The sequence below is a fragment of the Gadus macrocephalus genome, chromosome 4, assembly GCF_031168955.1.
Source record: "Gadus macrocephalus chromosome 4, ASM3116895v1".
NCBI lineage: Eukaryota > Metazoa > Chordata > Actinopteri > Gadiformes > Gadidae > Gadus > Gadus macrocephalus.
The window spans coordinates 10235549-10261696 of record NC_082385.1 but is presented as its reverse complement, the minus strand read 5'-3'; the positions used below and the strand labels follow the sequence as shown (position 1 = coordinate 10261696).

The window sequence follows — 26148 nt, the reverse complement described above, 5'->3', positions numbered from 1 at the left end:
CAAACGCACATGAATCGCATTCCCCACCTCATGCACGCATACACAGGCCTGCATGCACACACACAGAAACAGACACAGACATATTGTTTTTATAACCATGTGTGCTTTCTTATTATTTACATGATATGTCCCACTAATAATTAATTAGTCAATTACATTTGATAAGCGCAGACAGGCAAGTAGCGATCAAAAGGCAGACCAGCAGACACACATGATGGACATAGACAGTTAGATCACCCTCTTGAAGATGTTGAGGTGGGCAGCACTGGGGTTCTGCTGGGTCTGCTGCTGACTGCGCTGGGCTGAGTTCTGAACCTTGGCGAGCGTCGCACCAAACTAACGACACAGAGCAACGTTATACACTCCTCTACTATAGCATGTACCGTAACTACCTGAGGTAAACCACATCTAAGACATCAAACGTCTCCCACACAGACTATCTCAAGGATCTCTACATTGCACAAGCAGAAGCAACCATAATTTTTTAACGTCAATGCCATGAAGTATAGTGCCCTTCTATGATTCTTCTTAAGAAGGCATGGGGCTACTGCTCGATTCAAGAGCACGGTATCTGACTTGTTAGGGTGCACTCACACTAGGCCATCTGGCCGTGGCCGTTTTCACACCTAACCGTGCTCAAATCTGCCAGTGTGAGTGTGGCCAGTCTGGCCAGGCCGGGCCAATTTGGCCACTTGGGAGAGGTGTGCTGCTACGGTACGGGCCGCTACGGTACAGATGCTAATGAGGCGACACGCACACACGCACGGCTACATATATCCAAATAAGCAACAGACTCAGCAAAGTGCGAACTGTGTTCTCTGTGTTGTTGTCCATTGTTGTTAAAACTCTGACTGGCGGCAGACTTTATTATGGTCCGCACAGCGGACGCTTGGTGATGACGTATTAGAATACGAAGTGATGACGTATGTACAAGAGCCTACCGTGGCCAGGCCACAGTTGTGACGGCCAACGGCCACGGCCACATGGCCTAGTGTGAGTGCAGGCCAGAGAATAATGGGGCCAGTTGAGCACGGCTAGGTGTGAAAACGGCCAACGGCCACGGCCAGATGGCCTAGTGTGAGTAGTGCACCCTTAGATATCTGGCTTATTTAACCTCCATTCGAAGCTTGAGGAGCTGGTTCTGTGTCTCCTTCTCCTGGTTCTTCAGCGTGTCCTTCATGCGCTGCAGTTCAGCCTCTTTACCCTCCAGAAGTCTCGCCAGCTCTGCGTCTTTAGTTTCCACTGGGATGGAAAGGCAAGGCCATGATGTCACATCACCTCACAAGGGCCTGATAACAGGTCTGTGACGGCAGTATTTCTTCACAATTGTAGTGATGGGACATTCCGTTTTATTTATTGTTCGTCCATTCAAAAGATAATATTTGCCTTCAAGATATTTACTGATCCTGATACCGAGTTGTATAGTCTAAATAAATCACGATGAGATGATATGCCCTCGAAATGACGTTTCGAGGGTACCAATGTGTGGTTTGAGGAAAGGGGGATGACAAAACTAGTTTTTTTTCTGTTACAATACTTTAAATGTCCATATGGTTAAATGTAATGTTCCCTCGGTTATACAGAGTGTTTAACACGGTTGGATTGACATCCACTGACAATAAATTATTTGTTTCGTCATTTATCAAATTACATTTATAGCTTGACTAATGCAAATAATATCTGACTTTTCTGTTTCAGATAATTTACGTTCATTTTTCTGGACTGTTTGTCAGAAAAAGCTATATGTAAGCATCACTTTAGATTAGAACACACAAATCTGCTGTTAGAATACCTCTGTGCATTCTGTGTGTGTGTGTTTTGACAGAAGTTAGTACGGAAGTTCATAGTAATAAACAGTTGTTGGCAGATATGCCTCAGTTCAGAAGTCACTAAAACAGCTCCATCTACAGGCAACAGACATGGTTGGCTCGGTACCGTCACATCATGTTCTTTACATTGCTTGAGGATGTCCTGAATCTCCCGCTGGCACTGCTGTTTTACCGTCTCCAGCGCCCTCTGGTGGCGCCCTTCCTCTTCTTCCATAACATTCAATAGCTTCTGTAGTTCACCATCTTTCTCCTGGAAAGGTCCCAGGCATTAGTTCTATTAAAGATTATTTAAAAAAAAAGTAGAAATCTAATCGTTGTGGCAGCATGCGACAATTCTGGTGTTAGATGTTTTAAAAAGCTAAACAAAGCCTTAAAATATACCTTATCTTCTATCGTTCTAGTTGTAGGCCTACCTTTATACTTTATACTTTATTGTCAGTGTGCAAACTTGTACAATGAAATTGGTAGTGTAGTGTAGGGAAAATAAAAATGATCATGGTCATTGCCTATTTTATTTTCGAATGACTACAAACAGAAATGCTATTTTTAAGTAAGATAAAGTAAAAAACTAAATGATGTGTATGTGCTGTGTAAATTAATCACACATCTTCCATCCTTACCGCAATTGTCCTCTCGTTATGTCTTTTCATTTCAGCCATTCTGTCCTTCAAACTGTCGTTAACGTCTGTCAGTAAGATCATCGTTAAATTAATTCGATAATTGTGATGTAATTTATTTTTTAATTATGATTGAAATAAATGTGTGGTATGTGTGCTATCACGCAGTGAGAGTGGTGAGAGGTTGCACCTCTGAGGTTGTACTGCTGCTGAAGCGTCTCCTGGACTGTGTTCACTGTGACCAGAATACCGTCTCTCTCTGCAACACAAGCCATACGTGGATAAAGTCCCTGTTTTGATGTTGCTTAATAGTTAACAGCAATGAAAGAGACTGCAATAGTCGTTTTCCTTATCGGAAGTTTCCTTGGTCCAGCATTAGGAGACATCCTCCCATTACAGAGTCAGACAGTGTAGGTACCCTCCATCAGACTTCTCTCTTTGATGAGGGAGAACTTCAGAGTCCGCTGGGCGTCATCCAGCTTCGCCTCTAGCATGTTATTTTCGCCGATCTTTCTGCAAATTGTCTATTACAATTAAAAAGAATTAGACTCTCGAAATAGCTTCATTCTAGGCTATTCTCATATATTAATGCTATTATAATGGTAGACTGTAACTCCATGACCCTTTGTTAGGCCTACCTGTTCCAACAGAGTGAAACAGCCCATTAGTTTCTCAATATCGACACACGTTAACTTTGACATCTTGTAAAAACTGCTTGTCCAAACACGGAGCTTTTGTTTTTATTTTCAAATGACCGTTTGCCATCTGTGCTAGCTAACCAGAAGCTATTTACACCATACGCTATCTGACTTTCACCATCCAATCACAGACTAGGGTCCAAACCGTGTACACCAATCACAGATCACTCAGATCACACAGCGAAGAAGTCACAAAGAGTTTATTTGCAAGTGCACTACAAAAAAAACAGGTTCATCACGTTCAATCGCACTGTGATAAGTCAGTGTGAAGCAGCATGATATCCTACATTTTTTAGTCTAAACTTTTAAAGGTGTGACTTAAAAGAGGTTTAGCTTTTCAATGTTATATAAACAAGAGGAGGCCTACTGACTTTTTACAAATATGTTTTATGAGAAACAAAATACTTGGGCGAGTTAACAAAACAGTAAAAAAAATATTATCGATAAAAAAAACACCAAACAACTCACTTTACAATGTCTTTTTTTTAATTCCTCAACAGAGGTCGCTACTTAGAATGACTACACCGAGACAAACTTTTTTGTTTTACGTCAGGGCTTATTCGGAAAAATCTATAAACCAGACCAGTTCCAAACAAAGACATTCCCTGGGTTATATCTGTTTTTTTGTGGTCTGTACATTTCCCCCCTAAGCAAAACAGTTGTGTAAGGGGATGAACCAGACCCCGAGGAGTGGTTGTGTTAAACACTTCACAGCTGACACGTTACGTGGCCCTGTGTCATTCCACGAGGTACACAGTCCTCCCAGTCCAACCTAAAGAGAACTCTCTCATAATCTTTATTCTTCTGTGACAGCAGTAGTGTCACCCTCCTCCTCCAGATGGCGATAGAGAGACTAACGGTGGCGCCCCGAGCCCAGGCACCAAATGTTACACACCACATCGTATCTTCAACACAATTTGGCTGGCAGCCAACATGTGGAATACATGTTCACGATCTAGGGCGTGATGTCCCGCAAAAGGTCGGGGGTCAGGTATCCCTCAGGCGTCGGCACAGACTTGGGCGTGCATAGCCAGGCGACGGGTGTGTTGTTGGGCCCCAGCAGCAGGCTGTTCTGCTTGTCCACCCCCTCCACCAGGGTGTAGCTCAGGGGTTGTGCAGCCGTGTAGGCCCCTTGGGGACAGCCCTGGCACCCCCAGGAAGGCAGGGCTGACGGTGGGACGCTGGGCTCCCCTACGCTCGTCTTGCCCGCGTCCCGCTCTGAGGAGTACCCCCAGGTTTCAGCCTCTTCCGCGTCCGCCGTCATCACCAGCCGGAAGTCGATCGTTGCGTTTTCCTTCTCCTCCTCCTCCTCCTCCTCCTGCTTGTGCTTCTCCTCCTCCTCTTCCTCCTCCTCCTTCCGCTGTGCCTCCTCCTCCCCGGCCTTGAGGAGCACCTCTCCGGAGCCGTGCACGTGGCTCACAAGGGTGTACAGATCGGCGGCGGGGAGGCCCACGGGGCCCGCCCGCTCCCGGGTCGGCCAGGCGGAGGGGTCCCGGGCGGGGCCGCGGGGTGCGGGGGGCTCGCAGGAGGAGGAGCGGCCGTGGTCGGACGGGCCGTCGCAGCAGCAGCAGCTGTCCCGGCCCGAGTCGCTGTCGTCCCGGAGCCCCAGGGAGGAGAGGGGCGCGCGGGGCGAGGAGGGGGAGCCGGCGTCCCCGGGCCCGCATGAGCCCTCCTCCTCCTCCTCCTCCTCGATGTCCAGGTCGATGAACTCCACCCAGGGGTCGCTCTGGTTGTTGTTGGTAGACTTCAGTTCATCGTGCGTCCCCAGAGCGGACATCAGCTCCGACAGCTTGCCGTTCTGCCCCACACAGAGTCAGATGTAAACCGAGAAGACACATTTTTGGTGCATCTAGTAAGATTTCTTATACGTATAATAAATTCAACATAAATAAATTATACATTATTGTTATTATTATACAAACTGACTTTGTCAGTTTGTATTATTGCTCCCTGCTTAAGCATCAGTTTAAGTTCAAAAACGTACAAACTATTTTTGATCGAATTGCATTCCAAAAGAATTTAGTCAATTTCCTACGGAATTTCGTACAGAAATAGTAATTAATTTATTGGGAACCTTGAGTAGTTCTGGGTCAAATCCTCTGATTTTAGGTCCAGGAACCCAAGGCAGGAGTATAACCATCAACCTAATGCAAGTACAGATACATTCATATAGGAATATTATTAGGAACATCAGGTCATTTTGGGTATACAATTATCGATTATAATACTACTATATAATGATAAAACGTAAAAGAAATCTAGCAAAATTACACTTTAAATAATAGCAGCATAATTAATTAATTAATTGGATGAAGATGTACATATTAGCCACTCCTTATGTGAACACATTGCATTGTCTACTCCGTAAATCACTAAAGTCAGTATTCAATGCTCAGAACGCTAAGAGGGACTTACCTTTGTTGCATGACCAACATTAGAACGCCAAGGAAACACAAGGCAGCGAAAATCAAGAGGATGGCAATAGGGAATCTGGAGACTGAGAATAAAAAAATAAAAACATAAAATGTCATAATTGAAATGCTAACTTCATAATACAGTTGGATGAATAAAAACAATGAACACCGGTTGAGATATTTTGTATTGACAGGGTCCTACTTCATTCAAAGGTTCTTGTGTAAAAATCCCAGCCCACCACGTCAACACCGTCTCCCTGCCATAGTTGGACTTTGGAAACAGGTTTGACGGCGGAAACTTCGATATTTTTTTCCCAAAACGTGTATGAAGCAGAATTCTCTTCAAACAAATAGCTTGGTTATCTTTTATCAGAGCATCGGAGTGTGACACTATCGCTTGAAATAGATAACGAAGGAGAAAACATTCTATGGTTTCACCTTGGGAGGCGACACGGATGAATAGGGAGTCGCTGAAAGCTCCAAACTCCTTGAAGGACAGCATCCTAGACCTCACTCTGACCTCGTGGTCCACGTTGGTCTGCAGCCCATAGAGTGAGGTAACCGTGTTCCTCTGAAGGTCTTTCTATTAAAAGGAGCCAGGGAACATCATCACCGGCTTTCCAACAACCAGGGGTAACGGTCCTGGCCTCAGCTTAACCATTAGCTCTGAGGGCGACCGGGGACAGGGACAACAAAGGTCATGAACTTTGGTTTCGAGTCCTTAAAATCAGAGGAAAATCCCAGTTTCAACAGAATCCTTATCAGTTAGAAACCAAATACCCTAATGTTTAAGACCGTTAACGGATCCTACATCAATTCGACAACAATCACATCCCAGATATCGGAAGCATGAATTCATCGTGCTTTTCAACAGCGATTCGGACGCCCACCGATTTCCAGGCGTCGGCGTCCCCCTCGCGGTGCTGCACCTCGTACTCGAGCCTCATCCAGCCCGTCTTGACGTCGGCCGTCTGCGGGGCCTTCCAGCTCAGCCTGACGTCGAAGTGGGTCCCGCTCGGGGCCACTGTCAGCAGGGTCCAGTTCAGCTCCACAGGTGGATCGGGTTGAACTGGAGGTACATCAGGGACAAGAAGAATTAAGACCAAATGAAGGAGGTTGGAAAAGTATCAGCCCCTTTCTGTTACAGTTGATGGTTGACATTTATAATATGTCATAATATTGTTTATAAAATGTTTATATAATGGACGTACAAATGTTTGTATTCCTTTTTTCAGAAACCAATACTGGTTCATTGGAACTATTGTTCTGTAAGGAATATGTTTACATTGAATTAAAATAAGAAAATTATACTTCCACTACGACTACATTGAATGCTAACTACTAACAACATCAACAATTATAAGATAATTAAAAATTATATAGGACCACATTTCTGAAATACAAAAGCAGAAACTGCGTTAACCCTATCTATCTCTATCTATCTATATATATATATATATATATATATATATATATATATGTATGTATAAATGAACATTGATTCAACACCAGGTTTCTGAAACAAGCCGAAGAAGAGCTTCCCTCTCACCGATCTCCTCGATGGGGAAGATTCTCTCGTCATAGAGGACGGCGCGGTCCCGGGAGAAGAGCTGCACACTGTAGTAAATCCAGATGCTGGTGTGGTTCTCACTGAAGTAGCACTCACTGGTGCCGGGGGGGCCGTACTGGGGACACTCTCTGAGGGACTGGAGGTTCCTGCGGGCGTCGGGAGAGTAATCGGCTGATGGTGAACGTTGACTTTGCTCATTTACGTTTGAGGCAGGAAAGAAGAAAACAGCGTCAAATAATTTGATGCGACAAAAAAAAGAGCAGAGGAGACGGTGAAACAGGCTTGTAATAGACTGCTATATGTTCTATATTAACTTCCATTTTGCAAAACCAAACCAAAAGAGTTTTGCCCTGTTGACTGGAACGCTGCAGCAGGAATAGACACAACAATCCAAGAAAATAAACGGTTTGTGATAACACTGCACCTGGTTATTTTTGGCAGGCCACCTGTGTTCTTTATTAGTTCCAAATACCAAATCCCACGTGCAAGGCCACTACATTTCCTAGAAATGCGATTCATGTTCTTAGGATGTTCTTACTTTTTAATGTAGAATAGCCTGAGGTCTCCGGGCTGTGATAGGTTCTGGAATGTTCCGACATTCCAACTGCAGCGGAAGGTTTCCATGTCGTTAGAAACACAGCTGGTCAGATGGGGAAGGACTGATCCGGGGAGGGGGGGGGGGGGGGGGGGGGGCAGAGGAGAGAGGGGGGAAAGGGAGAGGGAGAGGGAGAGGGACAAACATTATGGCTTAGGACACACTTCAGAACCGCTTGCTTCATGTTAACCCTTACACGCCGTCAACATGATGTGTAGGGTCCTGCGGGGACTTGTTTGAATGAGGTTGATCCGGGCTGGCAAGTCGTAATTTAAAACCGCAGAAGCAGCAGCGCTGGGGGGGAACGGCAGCTCAACTTTCCTAGAATAGTGTGATCTCTGCCCCGCGGGAGACGCAAGGGTAGCCTACCTACCGGCCTCAAAGGTCCCGAGAGAGGCCTCAGAGAACACACTGAGGGGTATTTGGGCAGGCCGGAAACCTGTTCAAATATGTGAACTAAACCGAAGCAATCGCTCTGTGTTGAGGAGGTATGCATGATACGATGTACCTCATGCCAGAATAGGAACGCCTTGATAAACTGTATAAAGCCTTGAAATCATATCCTTTATAAGCATCAGCAGTGCAGTGCTTTCTTTTATTCAATAGTCCATCACTATTCAAGCAACAGCCATAAGTCATGCTTTAAAACTCACAACACACCCCCTACAATAATATCCATCTCCATCAACCATCCACTGCAATGTACAGGGATTATGGCTGTATATATGTCAGTATATATATCACACAAATATTACATTTGGAGCGAGTGCCAAGGACAAAATGGCTCCTTCACTGCTATAGTTGATAAATGATGGGTGGTGCACTGGTGATGGTAAATATCTCCTGCCAGCAAGGACTCTTTTTTTTGTTCAAGGAGGGCGGGGTGGTGAAATATAAAAATAACCTGTTTACCAGATCTATGACTCTTACCAGGAACATCTACAGGGGGAAAAACATCTGATACTCTGCTACGTCAAGATAGAGATTCCAGTCCTAATTATTAGGTGGACCAAAATCCACCACTGCACTGTTGTGTTTTATCAATCACTCAACCTGTTGAGTACGCAAGGGAACTGGAGATGGGATTATATTCTATAAATAGATTTATATTATTGGAAACAATTATAAAGATCATTCAAATAAAATCATATTTATCAGTGAATAAGGTATAATTGCTTTTTATTTGGGTTCATTTGTGTTAACTCTTAATAAACACACCGGGATCATAAAACATCGTTGCAGATTTCTTCCCACCCACTGTTTCTCATTGGCCAATGCCTTCTTGCGGTAATAATCGTGTATCAAGACAGCGCTGGCTCTCTTTGCTCAGCTATTTCATGCATTTTTATCTTTATTGTTTTATTTGCATAAGAGGTAGTTTCACCGAAAGGTCTTGCCGACTATTTCGTGGTACACCTCAAGCACAAGGTGGGGAACTGCTGTTCTGGCTTTGTGATAGGAGCGCTTGTGTAACCTTAATAACCGTGGTGCATGTGCACAATGGGTTGATGGTCTGGAAGCCTGCGTCTGTGATATCGCTCCTTAAAAAACATGAACGGGACCCGTGTTTGCACAGTGATCTGTGAGCTTGACTTCATAAGTAAATACACGCACAGTAGATACCAAGGCTGCCTTTGCAAAAAGAAACCTACAATTTTCATGGATGTAAATAAAAATGAATACTTGCATTATCAGAAAGCACACATGCTATATCTTTTTAGAGATCATTTTTTGTGTGATCTTATTATTATTTGTCACACTGTAGCATGTATGTGGTGTGCCACACTGAAACCTACTGTTCGTGTTAGATAGTCAATGACAGTCATTTCTAATGCCCCGGCCCGAGCACTACTACAACTACTATTACTTCTGTCCTGCGAGTGCCCTCCCTTAGGCCCCTTCATATGAGATTATTGAAGCCATTTCCCTCCCTCGGCTACGTGCTAGCTGTGATATCGGAGCCACTTCCTGTCCTAAACAGTTAACAGGGTCATCCAAAGTACAAGGCAACAAACCGACTATCTAACCCTGACCGCCATCCAACATCTCTCTGCTGGAATCCATCACAACAGACAGCAATGTACAAGAAAGTCCAAAAGCAGTCTCTCTAGAATATAATACGTTTTTGTATTTGGACCGGAGAAATGCACGGGTATTTTGCATTGGCAACCGTGAAAGCTTTTGGAACAATACAAAACATTGAGTGGAAGTGGAAAAAAAGAGCATGAAGCGAGGCACTCCAAATGCTTTCTATTAAGATTTCTTTGATTGCGTGTCGAGGTCTGCAAATTGGAGCCTGCTGAAGCCCGCTTCCCAAAGCCAACAGATCAAACTTGGCGGGCGCACCCGGGATTCTAGGAAAACTGTTTCTGTTAACTATCTGGCACCACACACACCGCGGTGGTGGCCTCTCCAAAATTCTATCGGCAGCGCGCGGAACGGTACTTAATACGCACATTGGAACACAAACAGCCTGTTCACCAAACAAGTGGCTCAGCGCAACGAAAAGAAGCCACTCGAGGCAATCTTGAGCTGCATTCCAAGGGCATTAGCATCTGAACACAACAACAGTGCATGCATGTAAACAGGCAAACAATCGGTCCAGAACCAGCAAGTCCTTCTCTGAAAAGGGAGTATCAGACAAGAGTGCTCCCTATTGTTCTATGTTGCCCCAGAGAGGAATGGTTCTTGCCGCTACACAGGAATTCCTGGGAAGCCGCTTCACTATAAATCGACTGGCTCTCCTCCAAGCCTCGTCTCTGTACAGCGCTTTAGTGTTATGCAACACACACACACTTACACAAACTGTATCTGCTTGAATGCCTCAGCCCCGTCTCTGATGAAGTCTCATGTTTTGCTTTTGTTAATACATAACTAAATTATAATCTTTTTGTTATCTGTTGCTGGATACATAATGACTAAGATTTAAGTATATACTTATACATTCCACAGCGGGTTCAAAAGAACAATACATTTTCGTGAAGGGATATGCATTGTAATAAAAAGGAATCTGTTCATCACCGGCTATGGGCTAAACAGGGGGACTAACACTGCAGGCAAACTCTAGGTTTATGTCTGGATAACACATTGCGTAGTACGCACACATGTGAACATACATTAGACAAACAACACACACGAGGGAGGGATCTAGTAAATCCTGGTACATACCATGCTCAGAGGCCAGTTCCTGTGCAGAAAGCGTGCCCAGTATGAGGAGTGAGAGGAGCAGGGAGAGTGAGGCAGCCATGGCGTGGAACTATACAGGGAGAACATGTGGTGACTCAATGTACTCAGCGCGACTCAAGCCACACAACTCCCACCTCTTCCTGGTCCAGCCCACTACCACCATTAAATAGGTCCAGAGAAGGCCACTCCTTGACTCCCCCCACTCACACGCACACAAACACACACACACACACACACACACACACCACACGCACACACACACACACACACACACACACACACACACACACACACACACACACACACACACACACACACACACACACACACACACACACACACACACACACACACACACACACACACACACACAAACACCTCCACAAAAACCCTAATTAAAATACAATATAAAACACAATAAAAAAAGACATCAATACATTAATAATGTGTGAGAATTCAATGTTAATGTAATCAACGACAAAATAATATATAGGCTTGTGAAGAGCATGAAAAATGCTCCCTGCTTAAACAGCATTCCAATGCACAAGGCTTTTGAAGTGGACTGGACTATGAGTAATAAATACTTGTGGGTCTGCAAAACATTGAAGCGGTAGGCTTTATAATCTTTTTTTTTACCACCCTAAGAAAAAATAGACCAATAAAATAAGCACAATAAAAAAACAATGACAAAAAATTAGGGATTTCTCATAATGCTTCAATCGTTAATTCTAATGATTTATCTTCCCTTTTCCTTGATGTTTTGCATTGTGTAACCAGTGCTTTAAATGACATTTATTCCAGTTGTACTGGTGCCAGATCTTGTGAAATCTAAAACTCCCACTTCCCAGGCTCAGCCGAGAATTCGAAAGAAACAGTATTGTTATGGGTTTAGACCATTCAAATGTACTCTTCCCTGCCCTCAGTTATGCTATTATAGTTCTATATTATTTGCATTATATTAGTCCTGCCTTTTATCCTTTTACTTATCATTTACTTGTATAATTGGCTAACATAATACACTATGCGCAATAATAATATGTACCCCAATTGTTTGTTACTTCTTATACTGATATATTTTCATGCATGAGTAATGTTTAAAAATTGTAATGCAATGAAAATTAAGTTGGGTTACTGCTGAGAAAAAAACACTTTTAGCTTATCCTGCCAACCACTTGCAAGACATAATATAGACTAGGCCTACTTACTTAGACTAGGCCATTTTACCTTATGATGATACAAACTTTTTTTTTCGGTAAAATAAAAATAAGAAGCCATGGTGCATCACTGTGACCACCATCATATTTACTAAATGGTAAAATTGGTAGGAGGGTATAATAATACAGATAAGAACGATTGAGGGTTTCCGGTGTTCAACACAGCTCTTGACTTTGCTGCAGAGAAAAAACATCCTACTAATACTCAGGATGTGAGTGACTGCAGGAGCAGCTGAAGATGACGTCCCCACGTGACTGTATAGGCGCGTGAATGCAGGCCGTTTTATGCTCGTTAAAGGAAAACCCGCAAAACGTATTCATTTAAATGTGTTGTCCAACGTTTTAATAACGAAAATCCATTTGTTTAACATATGCAGCCGAATGAATAATCAATAAATAAATCGTTATTTATTTTGTAAATGGGGAAATAGGCTACTTAGGAACTTGGCCATTTGAACTCAATCTGTCAGTTGGTGATTATCAGATGCCATTATTTCATTTGTCCAATTAATTGGCGTTCATAAACGTTGGTTAATGTGAGTTGATCTGGACCCGCGACAGCATTGCCCTTTTACCTTAACTTTCTTTCATTATGGTGTGCAGCAAAACCGGCAGTTCATTTCATACAGCCGTCCACTGATTCGAATCAAATCTGTCATTTTGGGATTCTGTCAAAAACGAGGGGAAATAAATGTAAATACTAGGCTGCAATTAGGCCTACTTGCTGACTTACGTGACTGACTGTTCCAATAACTATCTTAGCCTACGTGTTGTATTCTATACAAAGGAAGGAAGGGACAAAAAAACAGAAAATATAGTAGGCCTAATAGGAAATAAAATCTCTAATAGCCTATATAAGACATTTAGTAGAAAACGTATATCAGCGAAACTACGTTAACCTGAAGTTGGAAGGGTCGTATCAGAGCCGTGACGTGAGCAAACCAACTCACCTTAGTCCTAGTAGGCTAAATAGCCCTCAGTCCACTCGTTCCCTTTTCAATATGTCGATTTATTAACAGTTCTTCTGCAGAAAAATCCAAACCCGGTAACCCGGACCTAAGAGCGCATCTGGCGGCCAGGTTTGAAGGACAATAACACCACGTCCCAGACGGGTGTTTCGCTTTCCAGGAAAGGACGATTCTGCGTCCACATGGATCCCGGATGCATGTTGTCTATAAATAGGTTACAACTGCAGGACAGAGGTTACACGTTTTTTTTATTCTGGGGTAGAGACAAAAGCAGCAGAGGTGACATCTTTCGGCCATGTGTGGGACCGCTACGGATTATGTTAGACCACAAGGGCAGTTCATCTGTCAAATAGTCCTGCGGCATTTAGGATGGATCATATAAAGACAACACGAATGGTAGGTGAAGGTGCCCAAATCTTAACGTTGGCCCAAATGTAAACTCTCAACGAAGGAATTGTAATGTTTCTCAATGTATATGAAATCCTACGACGATTATATGGTTGCTAGGAAATTTAGTCTCTTTAATATGTCGTTTCGCCGTGCAGGTAAAGGTTGCTCTGATTTCCTCTTGAACTAGTAGGCCTACGCGCTAGATGGGCTAGCCCACTCAAACCCATAAAGCCGACCTATAGACACATTACATCTCCCTTTCTAACTCCATATGCATTTGCAAGCTTTCCATAAAACATTGTCCAACGTAACATTTCAATTGAACTCAAATCTATATTTCATTGTTCTCCTCACACCTTTTGATAAAAGCAATACGATTACTTTACTTATCACCACCCATAACATTCAACACAAAAGCATTCCTTCTCCTAGACATTCCCCTTCAGTCTCATCCTCTCCAAGCCTCTCTGGTGGTCTTACAGGTCATGTTGACAAGCGTCTCTGTGTTTGGTGGAGGAGAATCCTCAGTGTGGCTGTCTGAATGTACACTGATCTGCTCCCCCTGCATGAGCCCCTAAGCAAACTTCTGCGGTAACGCCTAAACACTTGTCCATCATCAGGTTGTACTGTGAATGATCTAGGACTCACTTCTTTAGGGACAGTTGCCTTTCTGTTCCATGATCGTTTTGTTGTTTAGTCGATTGTTGTGTCCTCAATTTTCACTGCATCATTTTCCTGTAGAGCTCTCCTGGCGTTTTTTTCATAGTTATTCCTCGGTTTCAGCTTGAGCTGTCGCTGTTTCTCATCAGTCCTCACGTGTCCTTTCCAGTTGGAAGATGTGTCAGTGTTTCACGCAACTTGTGGCCCATGAGCAGCTCGGCAGGAGAGGCCCCATACACCAATGGTGCTCAATAAAGCTAGATGAGGATCTGCGGTCCATTGTCATTCACCAGATTGGGTAATCCCATGCCTTGCAGAAAACAATCTAGCCCATCAGCTAATTGTGTGGCATCACTGAATTAGCTGATGGGCTAGAAAGCTGTGATATTTCAGGATAGTTTGAGAAGTAATCTATCACCACAAGATAGTCTTTGTCATGAAGATGTAATGGATCAGTTTCCACCTTTTGGGTTGTGTATATCAGCTCAAGGTAATACCTCCGAAGCTTCTAGGAGACATTTCATTTAGGTTCTTCTTGATTATCAAAATCAGCAGTTTGTGATCGGTCTCAGCTGTGAAAGTTGGCAGACTTTCGGTAGGTTACCGTGTCCCGAACGATGTGCGATGTGAGTGTTGCATTTTCGCTGTTGATCTGATATAGATCATCTTAACCAATCCCAGGTCTTCACATGGTCTGACTCTTAGGAGTGATTACCCATTAGAAACCACCACAAATAGCACATTGTGCAGCTATCCTTTCAGTCTGCTCGCTCATAACAAGAAAATCATACAGGCTATATCCAATATAGCTAAGGCCAATTAACTGGCCCAATGTGACTGAATGATTAACCATTCTTCATTGCTTACATGTGAACAGAATAAGCTAATCAAAAGAGATTGTAGCACATCTGGTGGTACGGCTCCATTTTTGCAAATTTACAGACGAGTTTGCAAATAGCTGGGTCTTTGGCATGTAGATTCAGGCATGGGGCCATGGGGACTTTTGCACCAGCACTGATCTCCTGCATCAACTAGTAAACACACACACACACACACACACACACACACACACACACACACACACACACACACACACACACACACACACACACACACACACACACACACACACACACACACACACACACACACACACACACACACAGGCCTACGTAAAAGGGTAATGGTTAAACCGTAATATGTGACATGGACGTAAACGGCAAGTGTATAGGCCTACCTGTAGATATTTGTTCAATTTGTTGGAGTTGTAGTGATTTATATTTTCCTGACTGAATGACTACCGGTTTTTTTCATTGTAGTCATAATGTATCATGTGTGTACAGAGCTGCATTTCTTTTTCATATATATAGACAATCAATCAGTGATGCCTGTAGTTACTGGCCTCGGACCACTTTTTTCAGTAACGAGTAATCTTACGCGTTACTATTTCCAAAGCAGTAATCAGGTTAAAGTTACTCATCAAAGTCATTGTGCGTTACTATTTTTTTTACCGGATCACCGATTGATGTTGAGAGCGATGGAGTGGTGTGTGTGTGTGTGTGTGTGTGTGTGTGTGTGTGTGTGTGTGTGTGTGTGTGTGTGTGTGTGTGTGTGTGTGTGTGTGTGTGTGTGTGTGTGTGTGTGTGTGTGTGTGTGTGTGTGTGTGTGTGTGTGTGTGTGTGTGTTGTTGATAGGGGGGGGGGTTAGTGTTGGCAACAGCTAAATGTAACTAATAAAGTAACTTGTAATCTAACTTAGTTACTTTTAAAATCAAGTAATCAGTAAAGTAACTAAGTTACTATTTGAAGGAGTAACTGGTTATCAGTAATCTGATTACTTTTTCAAGGTAACTGTGGCAACACTGCAATCAATGCAAAAATAATCGTACATTTCAACACCAGTAGCATCAATAGTGCAAAAATACCCCAAAACATAACGATACAGGTCCCGATCACATGATCATATTGTATGTTTTAGCTACCCACAATTCAATAAAGTCCCAACAGAGAGTATCCATATAGGTCAAACAACTCTCAACTGTAACTGTAATAGAAAACAGGAGTCAAGTCCAGTGTTTGACAGTCTCCCCAAAACACTACGTGAACGTTCTTTGACGTCCGGAGAAAGGGACATCGGGTGTGAGATTTGTGCGGCCGTATGTCTGGGCGGCAGTGGACTGGTGCCTGAGAGAGGGTTAAACAGAAACACTGCTTTACTGTTCCAGTAAATCTGACCCAAAAAGTATTAATTGCACAATGACATACTTGCCCACTAAGCTTGGACAGAATAGAAAAAAACATGATGTCGCATTACTCACAGTACACGGAGGCCGCTCTAATTATTCACTGTGACTCATGAAAAGGTCTTGATCCATTCTAGTCAGGTAATGACGAAACACAGTGGAACACTGTGTTGCTTTATTGGAGAAACTCCTGGACACAGCTATTGAGCAACTCAATATTCCCCAGTTATATAGCCCAAGTCCTCTCTGTCAGTCCACGTGAGAACTGCCTTCAAAGTGCCCACAATGCAGGTAAAACCACCAAATGTCTTATTTTCTAGCATATGGGTCATTGTTTATCTTATTTTGTTGCAATGCAGTATTTTGTACGCGTATACTTGCACTTGTTCATGTTTTTTTGTTTTCTGATAATGGCTAAGGTCCTTCACATTTACTTTGCTGATAAAACTGACATATCAAATAACCATTCTTCATGTTGTCACATGTATCCTTAATTAGCCTACATTTTCTTGTTTTGGGGTTTACCACAGGCTTACTTTTCAATTGGTTTGTTGTCCTACATTTTACTGCTCTTTGGTCCTCATCCATCTTGGTATGTTTACCCAACTTTGTTGACTTTGTATTGTAGTATTGTCAAATGTCAAACTGTTTTTAATATCAAATGATGTTTATCACGTCATGTTATTGAATATGATACGATAATACATTACATTGAGGGCATTTAGCACAGCCCTAATACATCCCATTACATGAATATAACAACATTGACGTTGACTTTCCATGCACTGGCCTCCTTAAGTGAGTATGCTCGTGAGACTCCTGAGAGTGAGACTATCAATAGGAATAAGGGCTGTACAAACGCACTTCACTTTGACTCACACTCGTCACAAACATGGATGCACAAAGCTAAAAAGCTAAAAAAAAACTACTTTAATTCCCTTTTTCTTAGTTGTCAACGGCCGTTGAACTGCCAATGGGGTCCATACGGGGAATGGTCCCAATGTGACGCTTGCACGAAAACAAAGGTAATGATGATGAGGAGGAGGCTGCAACTGCAGCCCTAAAGTTAGCAGTTACCTAAACGTTAGCCGTTAATATGCATGTACCCACGAAGCAACTTAAACCATCTACATGATGCTAAGATACAATTCGGCTGCTGCAACAGGTTTAAATTGTGGTGTTGTCATTTGTTTGTGTTCAGGTACGATCTCGCCCTGTGTTGAGGTTTGCCCAGAACGGAGGGGCACCGTGCTTGGGAGAGGCTGAGCATGTGCTCCCGTGTCCGCCAAGTAAACAGTGCCCGCTAAAGACGAACTGCGGGGCGAGATTCCGCTGCACCTCAGGTACGTGGAGCTACAGTACATACATGCTCAGTGTCACGCTGGCTTCATTCTCAGCCTGTCCGGGAGAATGTAATATGTATACAACATGTTAATGGCATGAGGGTGTAAGTAAATAGCAAGGAAGTGGCTGTGGTTTAAAACCCCTCAGGGCATCCTTTATTTTTACCACTGGAAAAGTAACAAAGGGCAACATATTTTTATTAACGGCTATATGGCCTTGAATCTCTTCACTAAACACAAGTGGAATTTGACAGTGGAAAATGGCTTCGGCGCTGCAGTAGACACTGAATGGATTTGGAATGCAAGAAAGAGGTCACAGATGACTGTGTGTGTGTGTGTGTGTGTGTGTGTGTGTGTGTGTGTGTGTGTGTGTGTGTGTGTGTGTGTGTGTGTGTGTGTGTGTGTGTGTGTGCGTGTGCGTGTGCGTGTGTGTGTGTGTGTGTCCCTCCTGCAGGCCAGTGTATTGGTCGGTCTCTCGTGTGTAACGGGGACCAAGACTGTGAAGATGGCCTCGATGAGAGAGGCTGTGCACTGGGCAGTGATGACGTCTGTGACATGGACAAAACTCCCCCCAACTCTGACCTAACAGGCAAAGGGTAAACAGAACTCCCAGAATGCATTGTGCACAGCACAAACAAAGGCAGTTGGTGAAATGGAATAGAATAAAATGCTTTGGGGTTTATATCCATTATATTTGGGAAATTAAACAATGTAAAGTAGAATAGAACTTAGAAAGTAAACACTAGTATACATTTGAAACGTTTTGTGTAGGTCTATGTTACCCAATTTTTTTTCTAACAAGGAAGCTATACTTTTTAACCACGCACGCACGCACGCACTCACGCACACACACACACACACACAAAGTTGAATTCAACAATATTGTTTGTTTTTTATTGTGAACAGGTACGACTTGTTGACTGGGAAGCTGAGAGCTGCAGTTATAAACACTCTGAGCTTTGGGGGACAATGTAGGAAGGTGTACAGCGGAGACAACAACCTCCTGTACAGACTGCCACAGAGCCTCATCACGTATAACTTTGAGGCAAGTAAACCACAATATCCTGCCATCTGCTGGTTATTTGTTGCAAATTCATTGAACAGACCTGGGATGACATTTCCATATTAAATGCAAAGTAAATAACAAGGTTTACTGTTGGAGGTGGATCTTTTGAAGTAAAACTGGTTGAAAAGTTTTCTAAAAGTAATTAACCTGTAGCTTCTTGAAACTGCTGTAAGACCTCCCATTATGGAAGGGAGATGGTTTGTTTATTATTATCTTGAGGGGCCTACAGCTAGTCACTCACTTCGGTGGTCTCCCATATGTGCTTTGCAGTTAAAATGTGTTTTACAGTCTGCTTTTGGCCACTCGTACAGGTCAAAGTTGACAACGAAGGGTCAGATGAATCCTACGAGAGCTCCTGGTCTTACATGCTTCATGTTCAAGAAAATGCCCTGTTTGAGCACCACCGGATCACTTTTCACGAAGAAGTCAGCGAGGGCAAGGTACACCGCTCTGCGAGACCCTTCTTCTAGAACGTTCCGCTAGAACATTGTCATAATGATCATTCTTCCCGATAGTGAGAGAGTAGCACTCTCAGACTCTCATTCCCATGGAGCAGAATCTGTCCTGATCGGGCGACTCATGCCGAACATACGTTGTCATCCACCATCTGTCGCCTCCAGGCTAAGAGACTCCTGATCCTGAAGAACAAAGTGGTGCTCGCCCAGTTCCAGAACACTGCGCCCCAGTACCTCACACTGTCAGAGGGCTTCTGGAGGGCCTTGTCCTCCCTGCCGCTGGACTACGAGTATCCGTTCTACCGAAGGCTGCTGCAGACCTACGGAAGCCACTACATGTCCGAGGGCAGCCTGGGAGGACAGTACCAGGCCCTACTGGAGTTCGACCGGGATTCACTTGCATCGACAAGTAGGTTTTTTGTTTTTTTTAATCCATTTGTGATGTCACTAAGTGGGAGAGACAACCCTGATGAATGAGGTGTCGCTCTGTCCATGATTCATCTAGGTGGTCACCCCCTTGTGACAGCATAAATGGACGGTTAAAGGGCTTTCAGTGACAATAATCCACCTCACACCGTGTTAATAGAATTCTGAACTATTCTATAACACACTTTATGCACTTTTACTTGTTATGATGACCTTGGGTTTTGCTAAATATAAAGTAAAACATATTTCTTTCATTATTATTAATAATCAAAATGACTTTAGTTGAAAATATGATGGATGGAATTTGTTAACTTATAAATGTATCTGTTCAAAACGGTAATAAATGTATAGTAATGGGTTGTGTGCTATAATGTCGTATAATGGCGATTAGAAAAAAAGGGCAAAAATAATTCCAATCTTTTTTCTGTATTTAACAAAATTGCTCAAATACAATAACATCTGTTCTGTGACTGCGTCTTCAAAAGGCACAACGGACACGGACTACCAGAGGTGTTGGAGGAAGGTGAAACGTCGTCTTTTTCGGAAAAAAGTCAAAACAGTCTGCGAGAAACTGACATCTTCACTCACATCCAGCGGTGGTGAGTAATGTTATCGTTGTATCAGAGGGGAAGTGTGAGAGAGTGAAACTTCTATTGATATTATACCGTATTTCTAAGTTTTTCTTTGCCTATTTTACTATGATAATGATGACTAATCATAACTAATGATAAAATAAACAAAATTATTATTTTGTATCTAACTTAAATTGGTTGTGCTTTGACAATGTGAATGCATTTTTTTCAATGCCAACGTAGCCCTCTGAATCACGAGAGAGTGAAAGAGAGAAATAACTATTTTCTATACAAATATATGAAATAACTTCTATTTTCGTTAATTCCATCATATATAATCATATTCCTTTTAAAACCATATTTATATGATATAAGTATGACATTGCATCGTGTTTTGAACTGTGCTGTCGGCAGGACACAACACAAACACCCTTCGCGTCAAGACCAACATAGTGGGCGGGGCGGCGAGCTTCATCAGTGGTCTGGGGGTGCTGGACGTGGAGGACCCCGAGGCCAACGGCGCCATGTACGAGAACTGGGCCTCCTCCGTCAAAGACTTCCCGGACGTCATCGACCAGAAGGTACCAACCACGCCCTGTCGCCAACCATGTTCCCCGATGTTATTGCAGAAACCTGACTTGGGCCTCTTTTTTAATACCAGCCTTTGCTTTCATGCATCCTGTATACTTTTTTTTTATCATCTCTGTCTATAGTCCTTTCTTTGTGACTTCATTCCCTTTTCTCTGACCTTTCGCACTCTTATTCCCAGAGGCCTTCTCTGCATCTCCTTTGCTTGCATCCATGCCGTGATTTTCCTTTCTCTTCAACCAGCCCCTGTCCCTACATCCTTCAAAAGCATGTCCGACCTCCTCCATGTTCCCACTCCCTCCCGCTCCTTCATAATGATCTTCCTCCACCCACCTGTCTGTCCCCTCCGCCCGTCTTTCTTTCTTTTTTTCGCAAAAACATCGATCCATTCCCCCAATTCAATCACAATCCAAAACACATCTGTTTAAAACGGCCTATTCCATCTGATGCCAATCGCTATGTCACTTACTATTGTTATTCTTTTTCTTTATCGTATTTTTGCTTCTTTTTAATGACGTTTGTGTGTCTTTGTACGTTGCCCTTGAGTTCAGAGAAAGAACTTCAAATTAAAGTGTATTATTATTATTATTATTATTATTATTATTATTATTATTATTATTATTATTATTATTAAAGCGAATCGACCAATCCCTGCCCTGTGTCTCCCCAGCTGCGGCCGCTGTATGAGCTGGTGAAGGAGGTGCCGTGCGCCGGGCGTCGGAGGCTCAACCTGCGGCAGGCCACCGCCCGGTACCTGGCGGAGCAGCACCCGTGCCACTGCCAGCCGTGCCGGAACAACGGCCGGCCGCTGCTCTCCGCCGACGGGTGCTCGTGCGTCTGCCAGCCCAGCACCTCGGGGCTGCAGTGTGAGAAAGGCCCCGTGGCAGGTGGGACGAGGCGGTCGCCTCGGACTTGTTGCGGACTGCATGAACTCATTTGCATTTACATTTAGGGCATTTAGCAGACGCTTTTATCCAAAGCGACTTGCAAGAAGTGCATTTGTCATAAGAAGTGAAACAATATATCGCTGTCAGTAGAGGAAATATGTTCATAGAGCCAAGTGCAAGTACTAGCAATCGCTAGGCTAACCCACTCCCCGTATACAGCAACGCTAGCAGCTACGGCAGATGTTACACAATTAAGTACTATGAATAAGTGCAATGTAGATTAAGTGCCTACAATAAGTGTGTACATGAAGTGACAGGATGTACTCGAGGCTTAATGTCTTACGGAGTTTACGCAAAACTTTTAGCGAGAAAAAATAAATAAAATAAAAAATAAATCCTCAAAGGTCCTTGTCCGAAGTTGTGCAGCAATAAATCTAAATCTAACCAAACGTTATTGACCGTTCAGAGGCCATCCATGGCAGCTGGAGCTGCTGGTCGTCTTGGGGTGCCTGTTCAGGAGGTGAGAGGTCACGGGTCCGGCGCTGTGACAACCCCAGCCGCTCTCATTCTGGTTCTCCGTGTTCTGGAGCGTCGTCTGAGCGCACACCATGTGAGGACCCAGAGATCCACCACCTGAAGTACGGACACGCACGCACGCACACGCACGCACGCACACACACACGCACGCACGCACACGCACGCACACAACACCCAAACAAAAACATACACAGACACAGATATGGGAGAGTATTCAATGCTCATTTTATTAAATGCTACTGTGTAGTGTCATACTGTTAAATAACACAAATGCATTTTAAGAGGCGCAATTACATATTCATTTCATAAATATTTAACATTTTTATAAATTCTTTACATGCATACATACATTTATTGTATGTGTGGATCAATGAACAATGTTTTCATCACACCGATACAAAACCAAATAAGAATCTCCAACTTATTGTTGGATGTAGGGATATCAAGCCCACAATGTAAGTGAGTGACTGAGTAAGAGAGACATCTGAATCTCCCAAAGATGTGATACTGGTTAAAAAAAAAATAGCGGAGCTTACTGGTTTTAAAAAAATACATAAACTAATAGACCTCGAGTCAATACAACAGTGTTTATTACCGTAATTACTAATGTGTCATTTGTATTATATTGCACTTTATCTCAGGATGATGGAGCCCCAATGCTTTGGTCTGTCTATGCCTATGAGGCCCACATGTGGCACACCTCCTAACCTCCTGAACGGATACATCCGGGTGAGACTCACCTTATGTTGCATCACGCACGCACACATGCATATGCACGCACACACAGTGACACACCCACACACACGCACATGTGCGCACACACACAGTGACACACACACAGTGACACGCGCACACACACACACACACACACACAGTGGCACACTCACACACACAGTGTCACACACATACACACATACACATACACACACAAACACATAACAAGATGGTACAATGCAATAAAATACATTAAAATAAGACGAAATAATTAAACGTTTTTCTATATGTGAAGAAGCATGTTGTTTATGGTGTTTTTTTTATTGGGAAACGCAGAACCCTAAGGATGCGTATGCGGTGGGTAGCAGCATAGAATACCAATGCATCAATGGCCACTACCTAGTCGGAGAGACCTTGGCTCAGTGCACCCCCAACATGACCTGGACCACTGGACCCATGCAGTGTAGAAGTGAGTGATCCTCCGGGATCTACCTGTACTCGTTCTCCACTACGGACAGCTCTATGCGCTCCCATTCCGCCTGTTTGTCTGTCCTTCCAGCTTACCTGTGCACGCTTCTTTAAGGTTTCTCTTCTCACAAGTTACATTTTGTTCAGTCTTCCTAACGTGGTATTGTCGTTCCCTTTTTAGTTGTCATGTCATTTCTTTAAATTACATCGATTTAAATACTAAAGGAGGGTCTGTGCAATATTGACGTCTTACACCAAACAATATTGACAGCTGAAAGGTTTTGTAAAAGGAAAATAAAGACAACTTCTGGGTCGGCTTAGCTCAGGAGGTACAGAGGGTTGGCTGATAGCCGGTAGTTTGCTAGTTCGCTCCCCTGCTCCTCCTAGCTGAGTGCCTGAGCAAGAGGCCTAACCCTAAGAGCCCCAGACGAGCTGGCTGTCGCCTTGCATGGTCGACTCCGCCGTCGGTGTGTGAATGTTTGTAAGTTGCTTTGGATAAAAGCGTCTGCTAAATGCTCCAAATCAAATTTTAAACCTAACCTCGCCGCCTCAACAGAAGCGTCATGTGACCCCCCGCACGTACGAGGCAACGTCATCGCCACGCCCGCCAGAGCGACCTATGAGATCGGAGACAGGGTCTCCTTGTCCTGTCCCCAGGGGTGGGCGCTGGAGGCCCATGAGCCCGTGATCCTGTGCAGTCCCGGGCTCCACTGGTCCCCCTTCCTGGCCGGAGACGTGAAGTGCACCCCAGGTTTGGAACCACAGACCTCATCCATCGGTCAGAAAATGAACTCCATTTGCAAAGCTGTAGTGTGTGTGTGTGTGTGTGTGTGTGTGTGTGTGTGTGTGTGTGTGTGTGTGTGTGTGTGTGTGTGTGTGTGTGTGTGTGTGTGTGTGTGTGTGTGTGTGTGCATTTGAGATCATATGCATACGAGTGTGCAAATATTAGTGTAAGAGGCTGATAGACGTTTCTTTGCGACAAAAATAATTTCTGTCGTCACTTATTTAATGAACTGATGAATGACCTGTGTTTTCTTTTGTCCTGGCAGTGCCGCGAGCACCCACCCCTCCCCCGGACCTGGGCTGTAAGCTGTGGGAGACCCAGGGGGCCTCAGAGTGTGTGTGCAGGATGGCCTTCGAGTGCCCGTGAGTAGCGCTACGGTCGCTCGACAGACAAGTTATTTAGGAATGGGCGAGAACCGATCTCTTTAGCACACGACAATAGTTCTTTCTACCCTAACCCTTTGATTTGATAGATCCATTCCATGAGGCGGAAAACGGGCCTTCGGCTCCATCCAGTGGTTTAAGAAAAACACACAAATCACACAATGATACAAAACAACAGGCCTTGATCACAGAGGTGTAACAGTACGGCCGTGCATGACAGCATGCCCACAGAGGGCAAACCGCTAACTACAGCTGTTGTCGCCCCTACACCTCTGTGATGAGGGCCTATAGGAGGGATCTCGAAATTGTCACGCATTCCCCAGCCGCCATCTTTGTTGCTTCTTCACCGTTACGATAAGAATGATGACATTATTATTCCAGAATTCATCGTCATGATTTATCAAGATGGCGGCTTGAACATTTAAGTACCTGAAACGTCACATGAAACATTGTTAATTGCGTCCCAAGCACCGAGGGGAAACTCCCCCATCGCTGGATTGTGGCGTTTCGATGCACAACGTGGTATTTCTCTTTTCAACAGGCCGTCCCTGCTGTTGTGCGCTCACCTGGGGGCGAGCCGAACCCGCCTGCTGAGTGTGTGTCAGCTCGGGGCGATGAGGTGTCTGGGCCGCACCTTGTCATTGGCCGGCGACGGCGAGTGTGTGTGGCCGGCCAGCGCTACACACTACACGCCGGGCCAAATCTGTCAAGGTGTGTTTGCAGAACCCTGTGTGTGTGTGTGTGTGTATCTGTGGTCATGTAGACTCTACATGACCACAGATACACACAAACACATTACACAGATACACAAAGACAGATGCACAAAAACCACACAATTACAGAATGGGTGTGCAATTGTGTGGTTTTTGTGTGGATTGTGTGGTTTTGTGTGAATTGTGTGGTTTTTGATTGAATGTCCACTGGCTATACCATAATAATCATGATAATAAATGAATGATCCCTGTTTTATCCCCACGCTCAGAGGGGCGGTGCACATGTCAGAACCCTGCGGAATGTGCAGAGGATTCTACACACCTGTGCGTCCGCCACGGAGCTTCCAGTGTTGCCGTGACGATGACGCAGTGCGAGGCGGGGGCTAGGAAGTGTGCGGGAGAACAGGTCACAGTGATCAGCATAGACGACTGTCCCACAATAGACTGACACGTGTCTGTCTGTCTGTGTGTCTGTCTGTCTGTCTGTGTGTCTGTGTGTCTGTGCGTCTGTCTGTATGTCTATCTGCATGTATGTTTGTATGTATGTAGTATTTACGTTTGTTTGTATTGTCAAACTTATTTTCTTTTCCATGACATTTAAATAGGGAAACAGTTTTTTGTACAGCCCCCCCTCCAAGACACAAGTTAGGAACAAAGAGACAGACTGGGCAGACTGGACTCTTGGGACGGGGGGGGGGTTATCATATTTATAGCGGGTGCATCTATCTGTTTCGGGGTTACAAATCGTTTTTTTGTTGTTAATGACAAATCCCCCATCGGGGCAAATAAAAGTTTGATTAAATCATTCAGACCCCTTCCATGTTTGTAG

General features: G+C 43.9%; 2 protein-coding genes and 1 long non-coding RNA gene across 4 annotated transcripts; 1 reads left to right on the top strand and 2 right to left on the bottom strand.

Annotated features, from left to right (window-relative positions):
* Positions 1 to 3327: 3327 nt before the first annotated feature.
* Positions 3328 to 13237, bottom strand: LOC132455996 (growth hormone receptor-like). 2 transcript variants are annotated; one of them, XM_060050118.1, is made up of 10 exons: positions 13074 to 13237; positions 12699 to 12791; positions 10892 to 10979; positions 7667 to 7787; positions 7108 to 7274; positions 6449 to 6627; positions 5997 to 6141; positions 5560 to 5641; positions 5219 to 5288; positions 3328 to 4942 (listed from the first exon to the last, which is right to left on the bottom strand). In XM_060050118.1, the coding sequence occupies exons 3-10, from the start codon at positions 10968 to 10970 to the stop codon at positions 4100 to 4102; spliced, it is 1686 nt and encodes a 561-aa protein (XP_059906101.1). In that variant the 5' UTR covers positions 10971 to 10979; positions 12699 to 12791; positions 13074 to 13237; the 3' UTR covers positions 3328 to 4099. The 2 variants fall into 2 exon arrangements, with proteins under 2 accessions (XP_059906101.1, XP_059906100.1); XM_060050117.1 differs by lacking the exon at positions 12699 to 12791 and having other exon boundaries at positions 13074 to 13218.
* Positions 13238 to 15737: 2500 nt separating this feature from the next.
* LOC132456000 (uncharacterized) lies at positions 15738 to 16573 on the bottom strand. Its single transcript, XR_009525369.1, has 2 exons — positions 16459 to 16573; positions 15738 to 16324 (listed from the first exon to the last, which is right to left on the bottom strand). It is a non-coding gene; the product is annotated as an uncharacterized LOC132456000 (long non-coding RNA).
* Positions 16559 to 26124, top strand: c7b (complement component 7b). Its single transcript, XM_060050115.1, has 18 exons — positions 16559 to 16674; positions 16914 to 16975; positions 17333 to 17408; positions 17585 to 17726; positions 18181 to 18322; positions 18633 to 18771; positions 19104 to 19232; positions 19413 to 19656; positions 20159 to 20272; positions 20660 to 20826; positions 21504 to 21720; positions 22187 to 22358; positions 22899 to 22986; positions 23308 to 23440; positions 23996 to 24190; positions 24489 to 24585; positions 25148 to 25317; positions 25589 to 26124. Exons 1-18 carry the CDS (start codon positions 16669 to 16671, stop codon positions 25765 to 25767), a joined length of 2472 nt encoding a protein of 823 aa, XP_059906098.1. The 5' UTR covers positions 16559 to 16668; the 3' UTR covers positions 25768 to 26124.
* Positions 26125 to 26148: the final 24 nt, after the last annotated feature.